Source organism: Armigeres subalbatus, chromosome 1 (genome assembly GCF_024139115.2).
Source record: "Armigeres subalbatus isolate Guangzhou_Male chromosome 1, GZ_Asu_2, whole genome shotgun sequence".
NCBI lineage: Eukaryota > Metazoa > Arthropoda > Insecta > Diptera > Culicidae > Armigeres > Armigeres subalbatus.
This window is the reverse complement of record NC_085139.1, coordinates 224,345,616-224,369,207: the sequence shown is the minus strand read 5'-3', so window position 1 is coordinate 224,369,207 and position 23,592 is coordinate 224,345,616. Positions and strand designations below refer to the sequence as shown.

Genomic DNA, 23,592 nt, shown 5'->3' with positions numbered 1-23,592 from the left:
TAGGGGGTCCACTACTGGTTATTTTACCTTTCCGTGTTAGACGAGAGTGAAGGTTTTTTTTTAATTAACGCGCTGTTGTCGTAGAGAAACGGGAGGCACTTATGTCAATGACATTGATATACATCATAAATATACATCTCTGCACCTAACCCGTATTTAGTAAAATAAGTTTTGAACAAGCAAACATGGAACGGACTCACCATATTTGAAAATATCCAATCCTCCAGATTCCATCGTTTGTATCTGATTTTTGATCCAACAACGATTCTCCAAAATCATCTTGAAAACTGACGAAACTCAAATATATTACGTGGATAACTGTCCGGAAATCTTGAATCGTTTCTTGAATTTAGTTTTCTGTAGAAATATAGGGTTTCTCACCCCATTCCCGGCCTAACATGCGCACGACTGCATTATTTAATTGATATTTATGACTAGGGGCAACTTTTCTGAATTTTGTGGGCCGTGTAATACTGCGATGGGGTTCACCTCTGCTTCAAAAATAGTTATTCTTGCTAAACACCGCTTGAAAAAGCTTTTATTTGATTTAAATTAACATGGTGCAGCACTCATTTCAGTCATAGGCGATTGCTTATCCGGCATACCCCAAATCTCCTCGGCATACGCAATATTTTACTCAATCTCTCAACATCTTACTCTCATTCTCTCTCTCTCGGGACGGTAGAAAATGCGACGTAAACAAAAATATGCACGTTCCACGACAACAAGATGCCAGATGGTATTATTCATAATCATTTTTATTTGGTTGATAAGATATATTTACTCATCCAAATTTCTTCCAAACACTTAAAAACAATATCTTTTCCACCTTTTGAAATCGAGAGAATTATAAATAACATGATAGCGTCAACGTATTAGACAGTTTTCCTATTAACGATGAAGGATGATCTTCATACTAAAATAAGACTTATGGCCTTTTGGCAGCACTGTACAGCTAGAAGTTCTTGGGCCGAGGTGATTTTTTGTTCGGTTTGAGGATACATTTTTAAATGTATTCCAATATGTTTATATAAAATCTAGTGATACGAACAATTACAAAAGACTGAAGTGCGTGAGTTTAGCATTATTGTGTGGTGATAAAAAGCCTGAAGCAATGGTTGTATCGAGCACTGTGACGATTTTCAGGTAGGTGTTTATTTGATGATACCGTTTTGTAAAAGTGGAAAGAATCACTCCGGCTCAGTGGTGTTGCAACGAAGAGCAAAAGTTTGAAATCTACATTTTTATTGTCTATAATTGGATCGATTAGGAGTGAAATAAATGGTTGAAAAATATTGAGTATTGTGCGAGATAAATAGGAGACTTTTTTAAAATGATCAATCATAAACCTACGGCTACTAAACAGTATAAATCATTAGCTTTCTGTGCAGTGAGCCGGGAACGGGGTCCATAGGCCCAAGTAGTGATTTACCCTACATAAAGTGCGACATATAAGTAAGTATAGAATTGAAACTCTATTTTGATAAACCTATGTTTCGTTCAATTTACTTTTTGTTCAAATGTTTTAATGACCACACGAAAGCTTTGCGTGCTTCACTATATGTTTATACAGCGATCTTTTAGACGGAACTAAAGAATTTATTACTTTACTTAAGCTTTAATTGTTTGATCATTATCTCTTTTCATAACGGTTATTGATAACATATTATATATTTTAAGATTCACGGACGCATGTTTGATTATTGTTCATAATTAGAGTTAAATTAAAATGTAAAGTTCATCAGAGTAAAAATTGATGAAAAATAAAAAAATAATTTCAAATTCAAATAAAAATATTATTTTATGTAGTAGTAGTTATGTAGTATGAGTTTTAATTAATTTAAATTTAAAATTAAAGCACGCTTATTACAATTTTGCTCCACTGTAAAAGTAACGTAATAAAACATTTCTAGCTATGATAATCAAGATTATGGTTTTCTCAAATTGCATTTGGCCGAAAATTGAAATCATAAACGGCTCTGCAAAACTTATTTGATTCTGATCGCTGAATCAAGAATTAGGCACTTTATCGTAGCTTATCGGTAACAGTTGCATCACAAATTCCTTTACTGTCGCGTCCATATACAGATGTGCTCGACTTGCGGTTAGCGGCATTTTATAGATAGATTGTTTGGTCCACTCTTCATCAATGTTGGCCATAAAACAACGACCATGCATTTCCACATTTCTCTATGGTAAATTCAAAAATAATAATAATTCAAAGAGCACAAATTAAAGAGAATAATTAACTGAATGAGGGAAATAATTTAAAGAAATCAAACGATTCTGAGCACTACAACAAAAAAAATAGCAGAAAAAATAGCAAAAATTGCAAAAATAGCAAATTAAAATAAAACAAAAAAACTTCTGTTAGCTTCCACAAAATCAGGACAGAAACTCTTGATCTCTTCGTCAGCATTGGATTGTTGTTCTTCAAGTTGTAACTTCCGTATCCTTTTTTACTTGGATAACCAAAAATCTAGAGGTGAAAAAAATGACACAAGGAAAACCAAACACATCTTGATTCGACCACAGCACACTACGTTTTTTTCCAACTCATGGTTTGCTTCAGCTTCCTATGTCAAACTAATTATAAAAACTGCCTTTAAACGTTATTAAAAATAAGTTAAGGGACAAGTAAAACGATATTGAATGATTTATCAATAAAATGAGGGTACCCATAACCGAACCAATAAAGGTGTCCACAACCGAATTTCGCAGCCTTTTTGGAACGAGAAGAAAAAAAAATCGCGCATAAATTTTGATGGCAATCGATATTGGGCCTCAAAATAGATTAAATTTACTGTGCAAATACGCATTAGAACTCACTTTTTGAATTAAATCCTTCAATTTATGACACTTTGAAAAAGGCCAAAAAAAACTTTCGTCTTGTTTTTCTTGTACTAGTTCAAAGTAGAGATGCCCATCCGGTTTGATATTGAGCACAAAACATCATGCTATTATAGCAAACAAATGACGGTTGGCAGAATGACAGCATCTCTTATCTGTCAAAAGATACATAGGGGTGCCCATAACCGAACGGTGCCCACAACCGAACCTCCTGCCCTATATTGAAATTGTTGAAATATATTGAATTGTAAGAAAAACATTTGTTTCACTGAAAATTAGTTTGGGAACATATTTCAATAGCCAATCAAAATAGTAGACTTTTAGTATGAGAAAAAGACCTCCGAATCTAATTTTTATAAATGTGCTCCATCGCACCTATTTGGATTCAAATGTATTGGTTAACACATGATAAAGTAGAGTTTATGATGGCCTTTTTGTGAGCCAATTGTATTGCTCCCTCCTTAGCCGTGCGGTAAGACGCGCGTCTACAAAGCAAGACCATGCTGAGGGTGGCTGGGTTCGATTCCCGGTGCCGGTCTAGGCAATTTTTCGCATTGGAAATTGTCTCGACTTCCCTGGGCATAGAAGTAGTCATGATATACGAATGCAAAAATGGTAACTTGGCTTAGAAACCTCGCAGTTAATAACTGTGAAAGTGCTTAATGAACACTAAGCTGCGAGGCGGCTCTGTCCCAGTGTGGGGATGTAATGCCAATAAGAAGAAGAAGAATTGTATTGCTTCGAAAAAATTTGTTTTCTTAAAGTTTTTGTACTTAAACATTGGGAATTTATTGATTTCCCAGGTATGGTAATCGAGATGAACCTGTTTAGGGCTAAAATCTCGTTATTAAGGACATATTAAATTCGATTTGTGTTTTATTTTACATCAGGACATCAACACTATTCTTAAAATATTAACTCAAGAGCGTAAGGGCGTAAATGCACGTAAGCAATTCAGTTCACGACGCGTCCGCTCATGTGGTAAATATTGCTTGCGACATGAGACATACACCACTGTATTCAGACATGTATGAACAAAAAGTTAAAAAACATACCACGTTCCAGTAGAAATAAGGACTAAAAACAACAGAAAAATACATCTTCAACATTTCTGCGCTTCTTGGGCCGTCATCACCTTTTAAAACGGTTAACATAGAAAAAAGGCAACACAGAAGTTTTCATCTAAAAAAACAAATCACTTCTAGGGAGATCGATCATCTGACCACATACTTAAAAATAGATCCGGGTCGTACCTGGGTGTGACTAATATAAATATCAGAAAACATATTACCATTGATTTCGTTTTGAAAACTGGATATGTGACATGACATGAATAGTTTTGGTTGTTTGTTTGGATGGCCGGTTAGTCCCTAAAATCTTAATAGTCGAAACATCAGATCGTGGCCACCAACTCGAACAACATTCAAAGATAGATAATGTAACAATATTCCCTGTCGAATGCAACATGCTGCATCGAAATATGTTGATCAGCTCTATCAGCGAGAAACATGTTCGCGTAACGCGACACCATTTGCAGAACACTGTTTGTCGATCAGCGTAACGCGGTGGTGTTGAAAAAAAATCCATCGAATTTCATTGTAATTTTCGTTTTTACACACAATTTGAGTTCACGGCCTTATTGCTGTTGATTGATACGAGAAGTTCTTGGAACAAAACGAGATTCCAAACCATACACTAGAGCTAAAAAACGCACTTGCATTGCAAACGACAAAAAAGTTCATTCCAGCGATGGTGTCGCGTTACAAAATGCATGGCGTTTTATTTACTATATTTAAAGCAAAAAATCTTAAAGTGAATATTCTATCAGGAAGGAAATTTAGAGAGGATTATTATAAACCTGTTTAATCATATGCCCCCGAAGCTAATTTTCGAATGCAGACCTAATTTCTCCCTGAAAGTCGGCTCCTCATGGTGTCGCGTTACGCTGGAATGTGTCTAAAACGTATATCAATAGGAATTTTGATGTTGACATTCCTCTCGATACCAAAAGTGATATATTATAGCTCTCGTATCTTTGACAAATTTAATTGTCGAAGACAGAGGCATTGCAATTCCTAAATGTGAAATTAAATTCAACAAATTCAGCAGGCCGAAGTGGCCTGTCGGATCGTTATCGAGAACCATTTTCACCGGGTTACTGTCCGACATTCTGGCTACGCGTGCAGCCCACCGCAGTCGCCCGATTTTCGCGGTGTGAACGATGGATAGTTCTCCCAGCAGCTCATGCAACTCGTGGGTCATTCGCCTTCTCCACGTACCGTCCGCCATCTGTACCCCACCATAGATGGTACGCAGCACTTTCCTTTCGAAAACTCCAAGTGCGTGTTGGTCCTCCACGAGCATCGTCCAGGTCTCGTGTCCGTAGAGGACTACCGGTCTAATGAGCGTTTTGTAGATTGTCAGTTTGGTACGGCGGCGAACTCTATTCGATCGGAGCGTCTTCCAAAGTACGTACGATTTCCAGCCACTATGCGTCTCCGAATTTCTCTGCTAAAGTAAAATTTTCGGCAGTCACCAGTGAGCCCAAGTACACAAATTCTTCTACCACCTCGATTTCGCCACCACCGATGCAAACTCGCGGTGGGTGGCTCACATTGTCTTCTCTTGAACCTCTTCCTATCATGTACTTCGTCTTCGACGTGTTGATGACTAGTCCGATCCGCTTAGCTTACCTCTTAAGTCTGATGTAGGCTTCCTCCATCTCCTCAAAGTTACGTGCCATAATATCTATGTCGTCGGCGAAGCCAAATAGCTGGACGGACTTACTGAAAATTGTACCACTCGTGTTAATCCCTGCTCTTCGTATTACCCCTTCCAAAGCGATGTTGAATAGCAGACACGAAAGACCATCACCTTGCCGTAACCCTCTGTGGGTTTCGAAGGGACTAGAGAATGCCCCTGAAAATCGAACTACGCACATCACCCGATCCATCGTCGCTTTGATCTACCGTGTCAGTTTATCCGGAAATCCGTTTTCGTGCATTAGCTGCCATAGCTGGTCCCGATCAATTGTATCATATGCGGCTTTGGAGTCGTTGAATAGATGATGTGTGGGCACGTTGTATTCGCGGCATTTCTGCAGTACTTGGCGAATGGCGAACACCTGGTCCGTGGTGGAGCGTTCGCCCATAAAACCCGCCTGGTACTGCCCCACGAACTCCCTTGCAGTTGGTGCTAGTCGACGGCATAAAATTTGGGAGAGTACCTTGTAGGCGGCGTTCAGCAATGTGATTGCGCGGTAGTTGCTACAATCCAGCTTATCGCCCTTTTTGTAGATGGGACACACGACACCTTCCATCCACTCCTGCGGCAAAACTTCCTCCTCCCAAATCTTGGTAATGACCCAGTGCAGCGCTCTGACACTGCCTCACCACCGTGTTTAAATAGCTCTTCTGGTAGTTGGTCGACCCCAGGGGCTTTATTGTTCTTCAGCCGGCCAATCTCCTCCTGGATTTCCTGGAGTTCCGGAGCCGGTAGAATTATGTCCTGCGCCCGTTCCCCTAGGTCCATCACCATACCACCATCTTCGTCTGCCACATCGCCATTCAGGTGCTCTTCGTAGTGCTGCCGCCACCTTTGGATCACAACACGCTCGTTCGTAAGAAGGTTCCCGTTTATGTCCTTACACATATCAGGTTGTGGCACGTGGCCAGGTGAACGGTTCAACATACGTTTTTAATTAGTATCTTCTTCAAGGCATACAGTATCTGCTCGCTGATGTGCTCGGGACAGAACAGCATTGGTGCTGCTACAAAGCCAAGTTCGTCTGAAAACTCCACGACAATCCCGGATTTGACGTATTTATTTTTATATACCATAGCCCCCGGCCCTACCTACTTTCTTTCAGCTACTTTCGGCTGAGTTTTTATTGGCGTCGCTTAAACAACTGGAAATAAATACAAATGGAGAGTGTGCCATCATGGGAATTGGGTAGGATTTGGGAAAAAGAGTAGAATTTTCTTTCGCTTCATTAGCATAAGCTAAATTTTTATCCGCGAGACGAAATAATAATGTTATGTGATAGTTCAATTTTTGAAACCATCAGTTGAAGCATTTGACCCAAACGGTTATTAGGTCGCAAACGGTTTAGCAGAAAATGTTATTTGGCTGAAAGCGACATTCGGCCAAACTGGTTTTTTGGACGAAAGCAATATACGGTCGAACTGGTAATTTGGCAGAGAAAGGCGTTTGCCCTAACAGGTCGTTTGGTAGGAAGGTCCATTCGGCTGAGATTGTCATTTGTTAAACGAGTAATATTACCAAATATATCGTCCCGTTCTGCCAATTTCCCCGTTCTGCCCAGCGATCTTTTCGTCCAAACGACTTTTTCGGCCAAAGGATTAGTTCAGCAGAATGACTTTTATCGCAGTATGTCAATTTGGACAGTCAAATGGCTTTTTATGCCAAATGATCATTTTGACTGAACGACATTTTTCGCCAAATGAGCACATTAGTTGAACGATATTGTAAGCCGAATGCCCCTTCCAGCCGTATGAGTTTCGGTCTAATGTTTTGTTCGGCCATACGACCATATTCGGCCATATTCGACACTTTCGGCCAAACGGTTCGTCCCGTCGTTTGGCTGAAAGTCATACGGCGGAAAGCCATTTATTCGAATGCTGAATTGATCATTTGACTGAAAAGTCGTTTGCTCTAACAGGTCATTTGGCCGGAAATGCCACATGGCCAAGATGCTCATTTTGCCGAAAAAGTCTTTTGGCCTAAAATGCCGTTTGGCTGAAATGGTCGTCGGCATAAAGGTGATTTGACCAACAATATGTTTTGCGGGCGTTTGGCGGGACGCCCGAAAATGTTAGTTGCTAAACGGGTAACAAAGCCAATGATGTCGACTCTTTCGGCCAAATGGTCCATTCTGCAAAACGACAATTTCGTTCAAACGGTATTTTCGGCCAAACGACGAATTCGACCAAACGTCTTTTGCGAAAAAATGGCCAGCTCGGCCAAACTACACTGTAGCCAAACCTGGTCGACGTTGAGCTAGTACGACCTTGCGAATCCAAAGGACCTTCAACAAGCTGCAGCAGCGAGCACAACAAGCACAAAATCCACCCGCGTACTTTTCCACAACGAGGACACGGCAGTAAGATGACGATGACTATATGGATTCGAAGCTCTTCAATGAAGACTGCGAGCTTCAGGTTCGTCAGCTTCAACACTGCACGGCAATGATTAGGTCGGTTTGTGAAAATTGGAGTAGAAAAACATGTGGTGAATTTGAAATTCCCCAAGGGATCAATTGCCTAATCACCTTAACAATTATTGGGACTGCCTTAGCGCGTTGATTGAGATCAGTAAATGAATAAATGAACAAATAAACCATTGAGATTCTCTCGTCCGAATGTGTGAGTGGCGATAAAAGGAAAACAAACACTCCTAGATGGTGCAACTCAGCAAAGATTGGGCAAAAATGAGTATGTTTCCATATATTTTTTATATTTGAAATCATTGTGATGACCCGATCATTTTTGAGGTTATGAGCAGAAGGAAAACAAACATGTTTTTACACATGACGAATTGCACATTAGTGTGCGAGCGCTAAACGTCACTCACCTCTATAGATGGTATGGAACAAACATTTCAAGTGCACTGATAGCTGAAAATAAGTGACCCGTCTTGATTATTAACGATCTGATCTTGAGAGCTAATTCGAAATAAAAGACCATTGATCAACGTTACACACTATTTTACTGAATATGTCAAAAGACGTCATCACACACTTCTCAAAACTCTGCAATGTTCTGCCCGCGTCGTTCTTCACAAATGAAATAAGCCCGATATCCCCGGCAATCAATGTCATTCCACGTCCAAATTCGTTTCACATACGTGTTGTGAATCATCTCTACGCAGTTTTCGGAATCGTTATTGGTCGGTTCTCCTTCCGCCCAGTTGGTGAATGTCATCAACTTGGCATTCGATATCCACGTGTAGACTCCTTCCTCCGCCAAATCGCTCGCCCCGATCCAGAACCTGGTCGCGTCGGAAAACTTATCCGTACCCTTGATGAACTGTACCAAATCGTCGTGATCCTGCTGTGACTCGACCGATACCATGTTCATGTCCAACGATGTGCAAAACTCATGGGCCTTGTGCCAGTTGGCCTGAAAATGTTTTAAAAAATGGCTGTAGAAGACGGAAGAATTTTACGTTGCTAGTTTGTGAATACCTTGAGATTTGGGATGAAAAATTTCTTTGCTTGTATTGCGACTGGAAGCAAGACTAGAAGAGCGAACGCTAATCTCATGGTTACAGATTGGGTAGCTGTAGATGACTGAATTAGCTTAAGCACTGCTACAAACGCGAGAATACTGCGGGTTATACCGTTCAAACCTGTTCTTTTGCTGAAGATTACTGCACGATTACTAGGGTAACGGAGCCAATAGTGGAGGTATTAGTAAATCCAGGAAAGAAAATATTTTTTAGAAAATCGTTAATTATGCGAAATATCCGGCTTTAATATCTCAGCCAATAGATAAACTTATAAATTTGATAACGAAAATGAGATTGATGTTATTTAACATTATTAGCTATCAAATTACTTGCACCACTAATGGGTAGACTGTTCCTTTAGTGGTGCTAAAAGGTAATTTAGGTTCCCATAGTTGTGCTGTCCATCGTTTTCTTGGAGACTCGCCACTATTGGTACAGTTGCTCCACTAAAGGTAGAAGGGAGTTAATTTTTTAAGAAGCCAAATATTAGGGTAAGTTGGATTTAACACCATACTTTTAGCGCAACGCATCAACTGGAACCATCGTAAAGTGCATAATTATGGAAAATCTCATTAATCCCTCTACCTCCACTATTGGTGCTACAACCAGGCTTGGCATTTGCTCGCACAATGAGCTCAATGAGCAAAAAAAAGTTCATCAAAAGTGAGCAACAACATATCACGAATATGATCAAAACATACAAAAAAGATGCTCTTCGTTGTGGGAAAAATGAGGAGCGGCTCTCTTTGAGAGAAACCATTTGTCTCAATGAGCCTCTTTGAGGAGCATCATTTTTGTTGTTCTTTCCAACAGAACGTACAGTTCAATGAAAGCACACTTCTGTCATACCATCGCTACCCGCACAACAGTCTTACACATTCGTACTTTTATGAGACCAGCATAAGTATAGGGACCGTGTATAGCATCCATGAACGGGTAGAAATCAACACCATTCTATTTTTACATTAATTATTTACTGCTTCTAAGCAACAGGCAGCTTGATGTAGGCAATTTAACATTTATCTGGTTAGCAATTACAATTTGAAGTGCAAAGAGATTATTGACGAAATTATCTTATACTAGACTAACTGTCCGATCTCTCTCGGGTTTTATTTTTGATCTGTCAATCATTTAGTTGATTGAGGCGTCACACTCTAGATCGATTTCAGTTCCGAGTTTGATGGCTTTCTTCAGAACTTATTAATCCGTTGCATTTAGACAACTTCCCAACTTTCCCCAGCAAATTGATCAACTATTAGTATGTACAAATACAGTTGATCCCAAGACGAATCGATTACTGAGAGAATCTTGTAAATTGGTCCACTCCTTCGTGATTTATATTGCCTCAAAGGAAATGCAAACTCATTTTTGTATATAGAGACTAGTTGAACGTACCCGAGCTTGCTCGGGGTTGTATTATTTTGCATTCCTGTCAATGAATCGACTGCTTTGAGCGTTCTTACAGCGGCACACTAGGAGCTAACTTTCTGAAATCAGTATGGCGAAAGGCATCTAAGGTTCGATTTCTCAAAATTAAGCACTTTAATCGAAAAAATATTTGGTAGGCGTAGTAGCAGACACCATCCCTCATAACCGGTACCAAATAGATTTTCATGAAAAGTTCCTAATTTTGAGAAAACCAGCGTTAGATGTCTTTCGCCATACAAATTTCTGGCGGTTAACTCTTGCTGGCTATTTTGTGCATATACTATAGCGCCTGGATGTGACTGCGGCGAGTAGAAAATCAGCCACTGCCAATAATTCATTGTTGTGTTCATTGCAGCGCCGCACTCTAGATCATTTTATGTGCGATTTGCACACCAGATTTGCAAACTTTTTGAATACACAGCGGAGCCCAAGCCGAATCGATTGGTGAGGAAATCTTGCAAATCGATCTTATTAAACCGCATGACCCCAGTGTATACCATTTTGACCGATAAATACAAGATTTGTTCGACTGCTTCAATTTTGATTAAAATATACTAAGCTCTTTCAAGAGAATGTCTTCAACGTGTAAAAATAAAATGAAGCAGTCCTTAACCCGCATTATGACAGTGATTGAATTGTTACCTACTGGCTACCCTTTAGATTAGCCAACTAATTATCATAAATTTATTCGTCACCACCAATTCCGTCCTTCGAGAAAAGAGGCTCAAAGATACTCAATGAGCAACTTTTTCCTCACCTCATTGAGTCAAACCATTTAGTTATCATTGAGAAATGAATATATTTCGGAGCAACCCGAAAAAGAGAGAAACGCAAAAGTACAAAAGAGAAGAGCAAAGATTCGTGTGTCGAGAGCAGTGAGCATTTTTTTTCTTCTCCTGATTTGCTCTGAGGAGCATTCCATCCCTGGCTACAACCACTGAGGGTACGGTTACCCTTTGTACATATGAGATCGTAATTAAAACTCCATTCGGCACTGCTTGAATACCGATGAGACGAGTAAGTATAAAGCAAAAGCAAAAAGGCACAAGCACGCAATGATTTTTTCCTAAGTAAGTTGCGCGAGACGAAGATAAACATTGACCATGTTGCATTTGAGAAATCGACTTTAAAAACTGAACTCCAAAATAAACTTGAGGATCGTTTAAAAATGACGTCACTGGTTTTAGAGCGGGAGGGGTTCTAAGATTTTGTAACAGCACATATACTAGGCATACAAAAAAGTGTTACAAGGAGGGGAAGGGGGTACAGAAATCTCAAAAAGTAGTGGACGTCATATTTGAATCGCCCCTTGTCTTAACATCGTGGTTTTTTATCGCAGAGCCACGATCTGGAAGTCAATAGATTGTATCGTTTAAATTTTTAGTACCTAGTGTTATGATATTGCAATAATCTTGATATCTTATTCCCTCAATTAAACCCAATTATCATCTTCGTGTCTAGTAACACCATCAAGCTGACCTTCGACATATCTAAACTTTCGCAGAGAAAAAATAACCTTCACTATAATATATTTTGCTTTCCAAACAACTTAGTAGCAAACGATTTTTTTGTTGATGCGTTGAACCACTGCGTTCATTGAGCTGAACTCGTGTGGAATTGTGTACAACCTAAAACGCGTCTTTCTCAATCCGGCATAATTGAGTTGATAAAACCCACCACCAGTCCAAATATCTCCTGGTTGCATAAAGCCAATATTTAGAAATTTGGATCTACACTTGTACAATGCATCACAACTGCAAAGCAGCCGAGGTGTCACGTTCCACATTACAGAAACGACAGATACCATTCTGAATGTGGCCAATATTTTTCAAATGATATCTACTCGGGCAGTGTCCGATTGTTAGGCCAGTAAAGGTGCTGAGCTCTAAAAGCTTTTCGGTTACTGAAACATTGGGGGTTATAAATCTTTTTGATTGAGCACACTTTTTGGCAACCAACAAGTTGGTCATCACCCTTTGTGATTCCCAGGATTTCAATTCCATTTTGTTGGAATGATAAACCGCAGAAAGGTTCTGGACCAATAAACTGTGTGTTTGACCTTCGTTTCGCAAGCTCGTCTGCCTTTTCAGTGTCCTAGAACCCAGTACAGATTTACGGAGTTTTCTTGGCACACCTTTCGTAATGAAAGAATTTATCCTCAGACAAGTTTTGACGTACATTTGAGGCTACAAAATGCTTTGAGTGCCGCTTGACTGTTTGTGAATATACAAATATTTGCATACCAGTATATCCTCTCTACGCAGATATTAGAACATTACATTATAGCAAAAATCTCCGCTTGGAACACCGTTTCCCATTGTCACTGAGATCGCTATCCCAGGACTGACGATATCCTGCTCCCGTTTTTGTTCCACTTTTGAGCCATCTGTACAGAATTTTATGGAGCCGTCCCGAACAGTGGGACAACCGACTTCCCAATCCATACGTTATGGCTCACATACACTCCCGGCCAAAAGTTTGGGCTCACCCTCGAAAAATATAGGCAAAAGTTGTTGGCCGTATTTTTTGCCGTCTTTAAAAATTAGCGCCTAGTGTACATGAAAATACCAGTTTGGTTCGATATCTCGAGATCTATGGGATTTAGGAAATTTCCGTCTTCTACAAAGTTGTTCAAGGATTGGAAACCAATATGTTGAGAAATTGTTAAGTTCAGAATTCAGCCGTAAGGCAGCGCTAGAGTATATGAGTTATTAGTTGGATTAGATATCTCGGGATCTGTGGGAATTAGAAAGTTGCGTCTTCTACAAAGTTATTCGAGGATTGGAATCCAATATGTTGAGAAGCTAATTAGTTTGAAATTCATCCGCAATGTGGCGCTACTGTATATGAGAGATCAGTTTGGTTTGATATCTTTTGGAAAGTTGCCATTTTCTATAAAGTTGTTCGAGCATTGGAAACCCATATGTAGAGAAACTGTTTAGTTCAGAATTGAGTCGTAAGGCGGCGCTAGTGTATATCAGTTTAGTTCGATATCTCGGGATCTGGATGTGAGATTTAGTAAATTGCCGTTTTCTACAACGTTGTTCGAGTACAGAGAACCAATATGTTGAGAAACTGAATAATTTATAATTCATACGCAAGGAGGCGTTACTGTATATGATAGATCAGATCTTTGATATCTCGGGATCTGTGGGATTTAGAAAGTTGCCGTCTTCTACAAAGTTGTTCGCGGATTGGAAATTGTGAGGTGTATATTGGCCTTAGGTATGGCGCCATCTTACCCCTTGCACGCCCAGTCGCTGTATAAAACTGGGAGCGCTGCACAGCGGACCTTGAACGTCATCATCTTCGGTCCGCATCAGTTGACAACGTACGACAGAGGTAAGTCTTGCGTACATTCAGCGGGCGTTCCCTATTTCCCAAGTGATTTCCTGTGCATGCAAGATGGCTGCTCGATAGCTCATCAAAATAGCCGTGAGCGATTCCCACAGAAATCAATATGTTGAGAAGCTAATTAGTTTAAAATTCATCCGCAAGGTGGCGCTACTGTATATGAGAGATCAGTTTGGTTCGATATTTCGGGATCTATTGGTTTTGGAAAGTTGCTATCTTCCATAAAGTTGTTTGAGCATTGGAAACCAATATGTTGAGAAACTGTTAGGTTCAGAATTAAGCCATAAGGCGACGCTAGTGTATATAAGAGATCAGTTTAGTTCGATATTTCGGGATCTGTGAAATTTAGAAAATTGCCGTCTTCAACAAAATTGTTCGAGGACTGGAAACCAATATGTTGAAAAGCAGAATAATTTAAAATTCATCCGCAAGGAGGTGCTACTGCATATGAGATATCAGTTCATAGATATCTTGGGATCTGGGGGATTTAGAAAATTGCCGTTTTCTACAAAGTTGTTCGGGGATTGGAAACGAATATGCTGAATTATGGTGAAGTTTAAAACTCATCCGTAGAGTAGGCTTTGAGGCCTGTTTTCAAGAGGCTCGGAAGCCTGTTTTCAAGAGGCTCGCAAGCCTATTTTCAAGAGGCTCGCAAGCCTATTTCAAAGAGGCTCGGAAGCTTATTTTCAAGGTACTCGAAAGCCTAATTTCAAGTGGCTCGGAAGCCTATTTTCAAGAGGCTCGGAAGCCTCATTTGAAGAGGCTCAGAAGCCTCTCTCCAATAGGCTTGGAAGCATACTTTCAAGAGGTTCCTTTCGAGATGCAAAGGAAGCCTCCTTTTAAGTGGCTCTAAAGCCGCCTTGCAAGAGGTTCGAAAGCTATGCAGGAGCCTCAGAAGCCTTTTATCATGGTGCGGAAGCCTACTTTTAATAGATTCAAGGGCTTGGAATTGTCCTCTCAAGAGACCTGCAGCCGAATTCCGGTCAAAAAATCTCTTGTAAGAAAAGAAATTCTCGAAGAGATTTTCAAAATTTTCTTATTTTGGAATTCCGATGAAAGTGTGCAAGAAATTTTTTGACAGATGAAAAAGAAAACGAGAATTTAAATTTCTTCCAAATTTTTGTGGGAGAAATTCGATAAGAGATTTTTCTGGGATTAAATTTAGAAGCATAAATGTGTGTACTTCTCATAATGAGTGTAAAATAATGTGGGAAATACTCTTGGTTCCATCCATTGTACGTAATTTCCACTCACGATACATACTCATGCAATGGCAAGCATAGAAAAGCTTCCAATAAGTAACTATGGAAGTGCTAAATAGAACGCTAAGTTAAAAATCAGGCCAAACTTCAGTTGGAATGTAGTGCCATTGTAACAGAAGAAGAATCGAGTTTGATTATTTGATTACAATTTTATCAAGGCAAACATTCCAAAACAACTAAATTCTTTAAATATGTTTTATGGTTTGTGCCTCAGTACCTATCACAATAAAAAGTACGCAGATTTCAAATACAGCTAAAGCTAAAGCTAAGCTAAAGCTAAGCTAAAGCTAAGCTAAAGCTAAGCTAAAGCTAAGCTAAAGCTAAGCTAAAGCTAAGCTAAAGCTAAGCTAAAGCTAAGCTAAAATAGCTAAGCTGCTAGTGCTGGCTAAAAGCTAAGCTAAACTAAGCTAAAACTAAGCTAAAGCTGAAAGCTAAAGGCTAAAGCTAAAAGCTAAGCTAAAGCTAGCCCCAAAGCTAAGCTAAAGCTAAGCTAAAAGAAGCTAAACAAAGCTAAGCTAAAGCTAGCTAAAGCTAAGCTAAAGCTAGCGGGTGAGGCTGGAGGCTGAGTGAGCTGGCCAGGCTCAGCTGGAGCTGCTGGGTGAGGCTGGGGTGGGAACAGCCTGGGTGAGCCCAGCCTGGGAGCTGGGAGTGCAGGCTGGGAACTCAGGGGCTGGGCTGAGGTGGTGAGTGGGGTGACAGGAACAGGGGTGGGGCTGGTGGGGTGGGTAGGGGGTGGGGTGGGAACAGGTGGGTGGGGCTGGGAACAGGGGTGGGCCTGGGTGAACAGGTGGGAACAGGGGTGGGAACAGGGGTGGTGCAGCCTGGTGGGGGAACAGGGTGGGCCTGGAACAGTGGGCTGAACAGGGGAACAGACAGCTGCCTCAGCCTGGGTGTGGGCTGGGTGACAGGGCTGGGTGAACAGCACAGAACAGGCTGGAGCTGGGGCTGGGAGGGCCTGGTGGGGGCTGGGAGCAGCCCGGCCAGGCTGGGGCTGGAACAGGCTGAGGCTGGGAGTGGAGCCCAGGTGGAATGAGCCTGGGGCTGAGCCCGAACACTGAGGCTGGAACAGGGTGCCCCAGCTGGGCTCAGGTACAGGAGGTGAGGGGGCTGGAACAAGCCTGAACAGGAGCCTGGAGTGGGGCCTGGGAGCCTGGGAGGCTGGGAGCCTGGGAACAGGCTGAGCCTGGGGTGAACAGCCTGGAACAGGAGCCTGCCTGGGAACAGGTGCCTCAGGGCTGGGGTGGTGGGAACAGGAGAACCGGGTGGGCTGTGGGGAACAGGGTGGGGTGAACTGGGCTGGGGTGGAGAGCTGGGGCTGGGAACAGGAACAGGAGTGGAACAGGGGCTGGAGCCTGGGGTGCCTCAGCCTGGGGTGGTGGCTGGAGCTGGAACAGTGCCCAGCCCGGTGGGGTGGAGCTCAGGGGGCCCCAGCCGGGGCCTGAGGTGGGAGTGAACAGGTGGTGAGGCTGGGGCTGGGCTGAGGCCCTGGGCTGGTGAGCCCGCTGGGGTGGAACAGGCAGCTGGAGGCCCAGGGTTGGTGGGGTCAGGAACGGGAGCTCCGAGCTGGGGTGGGAACAGCGGTGGGAGTGGAACAGGAGGTGGGGCCTCCCGGGTGCAGCTGGGCTGGGAACGGAGCCTGAGCAGGAACAGGTGGAACAGGAACAGACAGGTGGTCAGTGGGAACAGTGGGGCTGGAGTGAACAGGGCTGGAGCCTGGAACAGCCTCAGGGGTGGAACAGGGAGCTGGGCTGAGGTGGGCTCAGCCTGAACAGCCTGGGTGTGGGCAGTGGTGGGGTGAACAGGAAAGCTGAACAGCTACTTCAGCTTGCTAAGCTCAGGCTAAGCTCAGCCTGGGCCTTGGGCTAAAAAGCCAAGCTGTGCTAAAAGCCCGCTAAAGCTAAGCTAAGCTAACTGCCTGGGCTAAAGCTAAGCTAAAACTAAGCTGGCTAACTAAAGCTAAGCTAAAGCTAAGCTAAAGCTAAGCTAAAGCTAAGCTAAAGCTAAGCTAAAGCTAAGCTAAAGCTAAGCTAAAGCTAAGCTAAAGCTAAGCTAAAGCTAAGCTAAAGCTAAGCTAAAGCTAAGCTAAAGCAAATATACTATATTAACAATATGATTCACTCTCACGAAATTTTGGCGACACCACATGTGGCGCCAACTCGCGTCCGAAAGGATCGATACACACGTAAATCGAACTACCCAAAATATGACGATCGTTTTACACACACTTCAAAATGTCATCATGAAAAAAATAGGGATGCTTGATGTTTTTTTTGCAAACTTAATCGATTATGTTTAATCGAATGCAAACGGAAAATCAAATGTTGTGGCAGTATTGTGGTAGGCATATGTATGGCATGGCATATGCATATGTGGAAATGTATGATAAATTTGATATAGCTCGTTGAACTGTATCCGGCGGGACCATGCCGGTGCACCATATGGAAATTGACGCACGCTGAAGCAGTTGGAGGTGCTGTGGAAGTTGACATTCTTCTCGCATTGTATACCTACTCGCTCTCTGTTTCGCACAACATGTTGCTGTTTGCTCATTTGACTGCAACACAGAGGCGTCATGATTCTTTGGGAAATTTGACATTAAAGAAGTCAATGAATTGTCTGAGACAAACAGCAAGTTGTCTGCATGGCTTATTATACGTATCTAAAATTAGTTGAGATATCTTTTGTCACTATTTAATCCGCATTTTATAGTTTATTTTTGTTTGGTTGAATCTGGTTGAAAGTAAATTTAACAAGATACGTTGAAGAATAGCTTAAATATAACATTTGGAATGCATTTAAATTTATGGAATGAGGAATTATTCCAGCTAAGATTTGACAGTTGGGTAGAAAACCTTATTGAGAATTTTGCGTAAAACGGGTTTGTAGAACTAACGAGGGTGGATTAAAAATACAAGATGGAAATTAGAAGGTCACATTTTCTGTTTACCCAGTTTTTCCAATAAGCTCAAAAAGAACCCAACGTAGATCGAAAATACTTAAAATACTTCTGGAAGAATATGTCAATAAAGGTGATAGATTCTAATATACACCATTGTGAGATACCACACTTTCATTAGTAGCCAAATAACGTAAAAACACTGGTTTGGACTATGCTTTTTCTAATATTTATACCATTTGATTATGTGTATTTATTCTGGATCGCCTGAAAATTCCACAACAGTATGTTTTTTAATAATATTTTTTTTAATATTTTGTAATAACTGATCATAGTTTTAAAAACTAAAACTCAACTTAACTGTTATTCGTTTTATTTATTTACTACGTTAATGTTATATGTTCGAACAATATTTTGTTGTGGTTCGCCACATTGACTTTATATAGTAATTTAATTAAAATATTATCAAGTCATATTGAATTGGTGGAAAGAATCACCTCTTCATTATGTCATATGACTTGAAATGTTTTCTACAGAACCATGTCAATCAGAGTAATTCCTTTACCCTTCCAAGACTCTGTCTTCAAATATGAACTCTACCATCTATGCCAGTGCTGTCATGGCAAATCATGAGCTGGTTACTCATACATTTAAAATTTTGCGCCCCTTGGAAAATCCGCCCATCAAACTTTATTGATTTGAAAATTGCGCCCCACGCCTAAATGTGAATAAATTCAATTTAATACTTATTCTAGATCAAACAAAACGCGTAATACCGCCAGAGTAACACCAGATATTAGTTTGATGTGTCATATACATCTGCATAAACAAGAATTCATATGTAAAGCACAGACAAACAGACATAACACTCCTAAAATTCCCATCGTTTACTGATTTACTGGTCAATTCAAATAATCATTAGTTGGCCAATCGATCATTCGTGGCGCGTGCATCGTTTTTACTCGAGTTCAATTGGCATGTTAGAATGAAAGTGAAATTCTAATGAAATAGGATCTTCAAAATATAGACTGTGATGGAACGGAACTCCTATAGTTTTCAAAATACCAATGAAATTTCGCTTCCTAAATTCATTGAATGTAATGCATCGTATTATGATTTTTACAGGTTTATGTGCCGACTTCTTTCAAAAACAATTATGTTGATGAGTAAAACATTGGTCGAAATTTCAACTGTACTTTGTATTGAATATTTGATTATTTTTTTCTTGATCACTCCGCCCTCTGTCCAAGTCAAGTTTTTATTGTCTATTTAAATCGCCCCCATTTAATACCAATGCATTTTTATCTAAAAAAATTATAGAAAACTTTTACTTAATTTAGTCTTTAGTCCTACGCGCCTCGAATTGATGACTGCCTCAACAAAGGTTGTTTTTCATACGAAATGCCTAACTTTGACAAGCTAACCTTTCTAATTACCTCATATCATTAAAACATTTTCTAAACGAAATACCGCCAACTTAGAATGCGTTTTTGAAATAGCTTCAAACCAGTATCGAAACTTCTGAAGATATTTTCACTAATTTGCAATGATTTTAGGAAAATTTTGGACTCTGATCATTTGCTGTAAAGAAAGGCTATCATTTCACTCCGACAACGAACTTTTTATAAAAGGCTCTTAGACCCATAGTATTATATACCAATCGACTCAGCACAACAAACTGAACAAATGTCTTTACGTCCGCGTCCGTTGAATTTCGCCTGCACCCGACATTTTTTTCTTTTTTTTTTTTAAGTTTCGTCTCCACAAATTTAGGTAGGGGGAATGACGGCTTTGGCAGGTTTTGTTCTATTATTGGCAGGGTTTTTTTTTATGACTGACTAGGCTCAAATTTGGCCTAAACATTCTTTGCATATCAAAGAATATTGTGGCCAAATTTCATAAAATTCGGTCGACAAAAACCCCCCTGCCAATAATAGAACAAAACCTGCCAAAGCCGTCTTTCCCCCTATCTTCATTGAACAAACATTCCATAAAAATGCTTGTTTTCACACTCCTAAGCTTTACTTCATTAACAGTTTTACGCCCATGTGTTTTGGACGTTTAAAATGCTTCTGGGCAACTTCAATCGTCTAGTGGCATGTGCTGAGAAATGTCGGTTTGATTCCTACCCTAGTAAAAAGATTTTTTTTTTCGGCATCGGAAAATTTATCACTAATCAACAAAAGTGTTGCATGAGAGTGCTGTCCGTTGTCTAAGCCAAGACAAATTTGTTATCGTGGTGTGTCACGGTAAAATGAAAACTAATAAGGTGTACCGGCTTAAATTCAATTTTAAATGTTCATCAATCGACCAAAACAAACTATTCACTATGAATGCCTTAGAGCAATTAAATTGTACTCCAATTGCTACTAAGGCCGCCCTCACATGACTCACAAGACCGCCCAACTCACAATGAAGGTCTCAGAGTAACCATAATGTACTCAAATGGAATCTGTGTCTAACTTCATGGGTTTCAGACGTTCGCTGAGCTCATTATGGATGCCTCGAATCAAACATATTGTACTAAAATTGATTCTATGTCCGCACTACAAAACTCAAAGGATCTATCAACTTACTATGAAGGCCTCAGAGTAAATCAAATCTATGTCCGCCCACTCAAGGGACTCAGATGATCACTCATTTCACAATGAACACCTCAGTTCAGAGTAATCAAATTGTACTCAAATCGAATCTGTGTCCGCCTTCATGAGACTCAGATGATCGCTTGATTCACTATGAAAGCCTCGGAGTAACCGAATTGTACTCAAATCAAATTCATGTCCACCCACATGGGACTTAAACGATCACTCATTTAACTATGAGCACCTACGAGTAACCAAATTGTAATCAAATCGAATCTGAGTCATGCCCTCATGGAGCTCTAGCGAGAGCTCAAGACACTATGAACGTCTCAAGGCATGCACTCATGAAGCTCTAGCGAGAGCTCAAGACACTATGAAAGTCTCAAGGCAACAGTTTTGAACTCAAACTCATGATGTATCCGCCCTCATGGGGCTCTGGCGAGCGCTCAATTCACTATAAACGTCTCAGAGTAACAATCCTGTACTCAAATTCATGTTGTTTTCCCCCTTATGGGACTCTGGCGAGCGCTCAATTCACTATGAACGTCTCAGTGCAACAGATTTAGACTCAAACTTATGCTGTGTTCACCCTCATGGGACTCTGATAAGCGCTCAAGTCACTATGAACGAATCAGAGTAACAATGCTGTGTCCGCCCTTATGGGACTCTGGGGGGCACTCGATTCAATAACAAATTTTCAAAACGACTTATCTGGTTTTGTAAACAAAGATTCAAACGCCGATTTGACAAATCTAATGGCACTCCCACGCAAACCAACACCATAACAGGTAGCCGAAGCCTTCACTTACGTGTAGATGGTGATGGTTAGCGTGGAAGTGACATCAGATTCGTCAAATCGACGTTTGGATCTTTATTTACAAAAGCAGATAAGTCGTTATGGAAATTAGGTATTGAATTCACTATGAACGTCTCAGAGTAACAATTTTGTCCTCAAATACATGCTGTGCCCGCTCTCATTGGACTCTGGCGAGCGCTCAAGTCACTATGAACGTCTCAGTGCAACATATTTAGACTCAAACTCGTGCTGTGTTTGCCATCATAAGGCTCTGGCAAGCGCTCAAGTCACTATGAACGCCGCGCCCACGCAAGGTATCCAGTAGACTCGTCCAGGAAACAAAAAGTTGTCGAATTCCACGCCTCCCCCCCTTGGATTGCGTCTTATGGCGAGAATATCAATCCCTCAAAATTTAAGCTCAATCGCTTGTAGCATAAGCTGCGCATTTGGTTAGATGTTTTTATGGGGCTTTGAGTCAAAATTTATAGGAAAATACACCTCCGACATTCGACATTCGATTTGGAAATTGGTTCTGATCGCTCGATTGTTGGTATGTTACAGAACAATTTCACAGAACATTGTACGATGATTAAATGAACTTTGCTATTTTTGAATATTTAATATAAAATGTTGGGTATTTAATCTGCCCATGATTTTATAGTTGATATTTGGAATTACTTGAAGACAAATATCGCAAATCTTAAACAATTTACCCGTAAAAACTTAAATGAGGTTTGAGACATGCAACTTATCGATGTTACAACGATTGAATTACCGTAGTAAATGCGAAAGTAAGTTAAATTAGCTGAAATTTTGAAAGGTTATTACGTCAATCATGATATCATGGGCAGTACTGTTCACATTTTACATGTAATTGAATTTAAGAAAGATTTATTGGAGTCGAGCCAGCCTCTAGGGCTGAAAGTCTTCTTAATAAAGATACAAAAATAAAGAAACAAAAAAGGTATTGTTTTCTTGTTAATAGATTTGTTCATTTTAAATTAACATTTCCAAAAGCAATATGATGAAATATGGTTATTATACACGGATCGATCAAACATCCTAAATTTTGAGTTGTTTTAGTTGTCTCATTCCACCCGGTGATATCAGAAACAGAAAAAGTAAACCACCTAACGATAGCAGTTCGATGGGGAATTAAAAATTGGGTTGAAGGGGTTTATCTCAAACTTAGGTTTTTTGAACCTATTCAAACCTTTCGTTAGGTGGAAACAACTTAGAATTCAGATACTTTTCTACACATGATCAAACGCAAACTCAAATCAAATACTAAAATCAAATACTAAAGCTCAGGCTGACCCATTCGACTTAAATTTGGCTTCCCCCAGCAACGATCCAGAATTAAGGGAATTGAACTTAATTTTGACTTGTTTGAACTTCATTTTGGGTAGATGAATTTAACCATGTGGCAATGAGAATTATCTTAGAGGGGTCTGGCCATGTATACCACGATGGAAATTGTGCCTTTTTTCGGAAGAAATGTAGAAAATATATACATGCTTGCTTGTACTGAATGTATCCGCATAACAATTTCATTGAAAATTTTCATAACTTCTTTAATCAAAAATAAATTATTTTTATGAAAGAATTAATTGAATGGCTTATGTCTCTACTAAGTACTAGAGCAATCCACATTTTTTTTTGTAGATTTTGACCCCCTCCTCCTATGTGCCCAACGTGTTTCTTCTTGAACAAAAAAACCGTACTATCACACTTCACATATTTTTGGTAGTTTTCAACCAAGTGAAAATGTTTTGATGCCACTTCAGGATTCTGTTAGCATTGGTTCCACGATGTATGATTAAACTTTCAACCTTTGTATCTTCAAGTCCAGAAAACTTTTTAATATTCAATTAGAGGAAAAAATTCTTTTCAAATATGATTTTCCCAACTATAAGAAGGTTCTACGAAATCGCAAAGTCCTGCTGCTAATAGCTGAGGTCTTTACAATATCACTTTTTTTCTAATTTTTTTCCGGGTTTCTAACAATCTACTTCTATTTATTGTGGATTAAAACTATGAGACGGTTAGTAAATGTTATTAAAAAGTAGTGTACGATTGCTGAAATAAGAAATAAATTTTAGGTTTATTAAAATAATTGAATTGATCTCACATCGACACTGCGACCGCCCCCAAGGATTCAAACGAGCGCTCATT

At 40.2% G+C, this 23,592-nt stretch overlaps 1 protein-coding gene across 1 annotated transcript; it reads right to left on the bottom strand.

Moving 5' to 3' along the window:
• Positions 1-8,612: 8,612 nt before the first annotated feature.
• LOC134211457 (perlucin-like protein) lies at positions 8,613-9,187 on the bottom strand. Its single transcript, XM_062688329.1, has 2 exons — positions 9,056-9,187; positions 8,613-8,990 (listed from the first exon to the last, which is right to left on the bottom strand). Exons 1-2 carry the CDS (start codon positions 9,131-9,133, stop codon positions 8,613-8,615), a joined length of 456 nt encoding a protein of 151 aa, XP_062544313.1. The 5' UTR covers positions 9,134-9,187.
• Positions 9,188-23,592: the final 14,405 nt, after the last annotated feature.

Coding starts and splice junctions, on each gene's coding strand:
- LOC134211457 (XM_062688329.1), bottom strand. CDS start 9,133: ATGAGATTAGCGTTCGCTCTTCTAGTCTTGCTTCCAGTCGCAATACAA. Junction 8,991..9,055: donor TTTTCATCCCAAATCTCAAG/GTATTCACAAAC, acceptor AAACATTTTCAG/GCCAACTGGCACAAGGCCCA.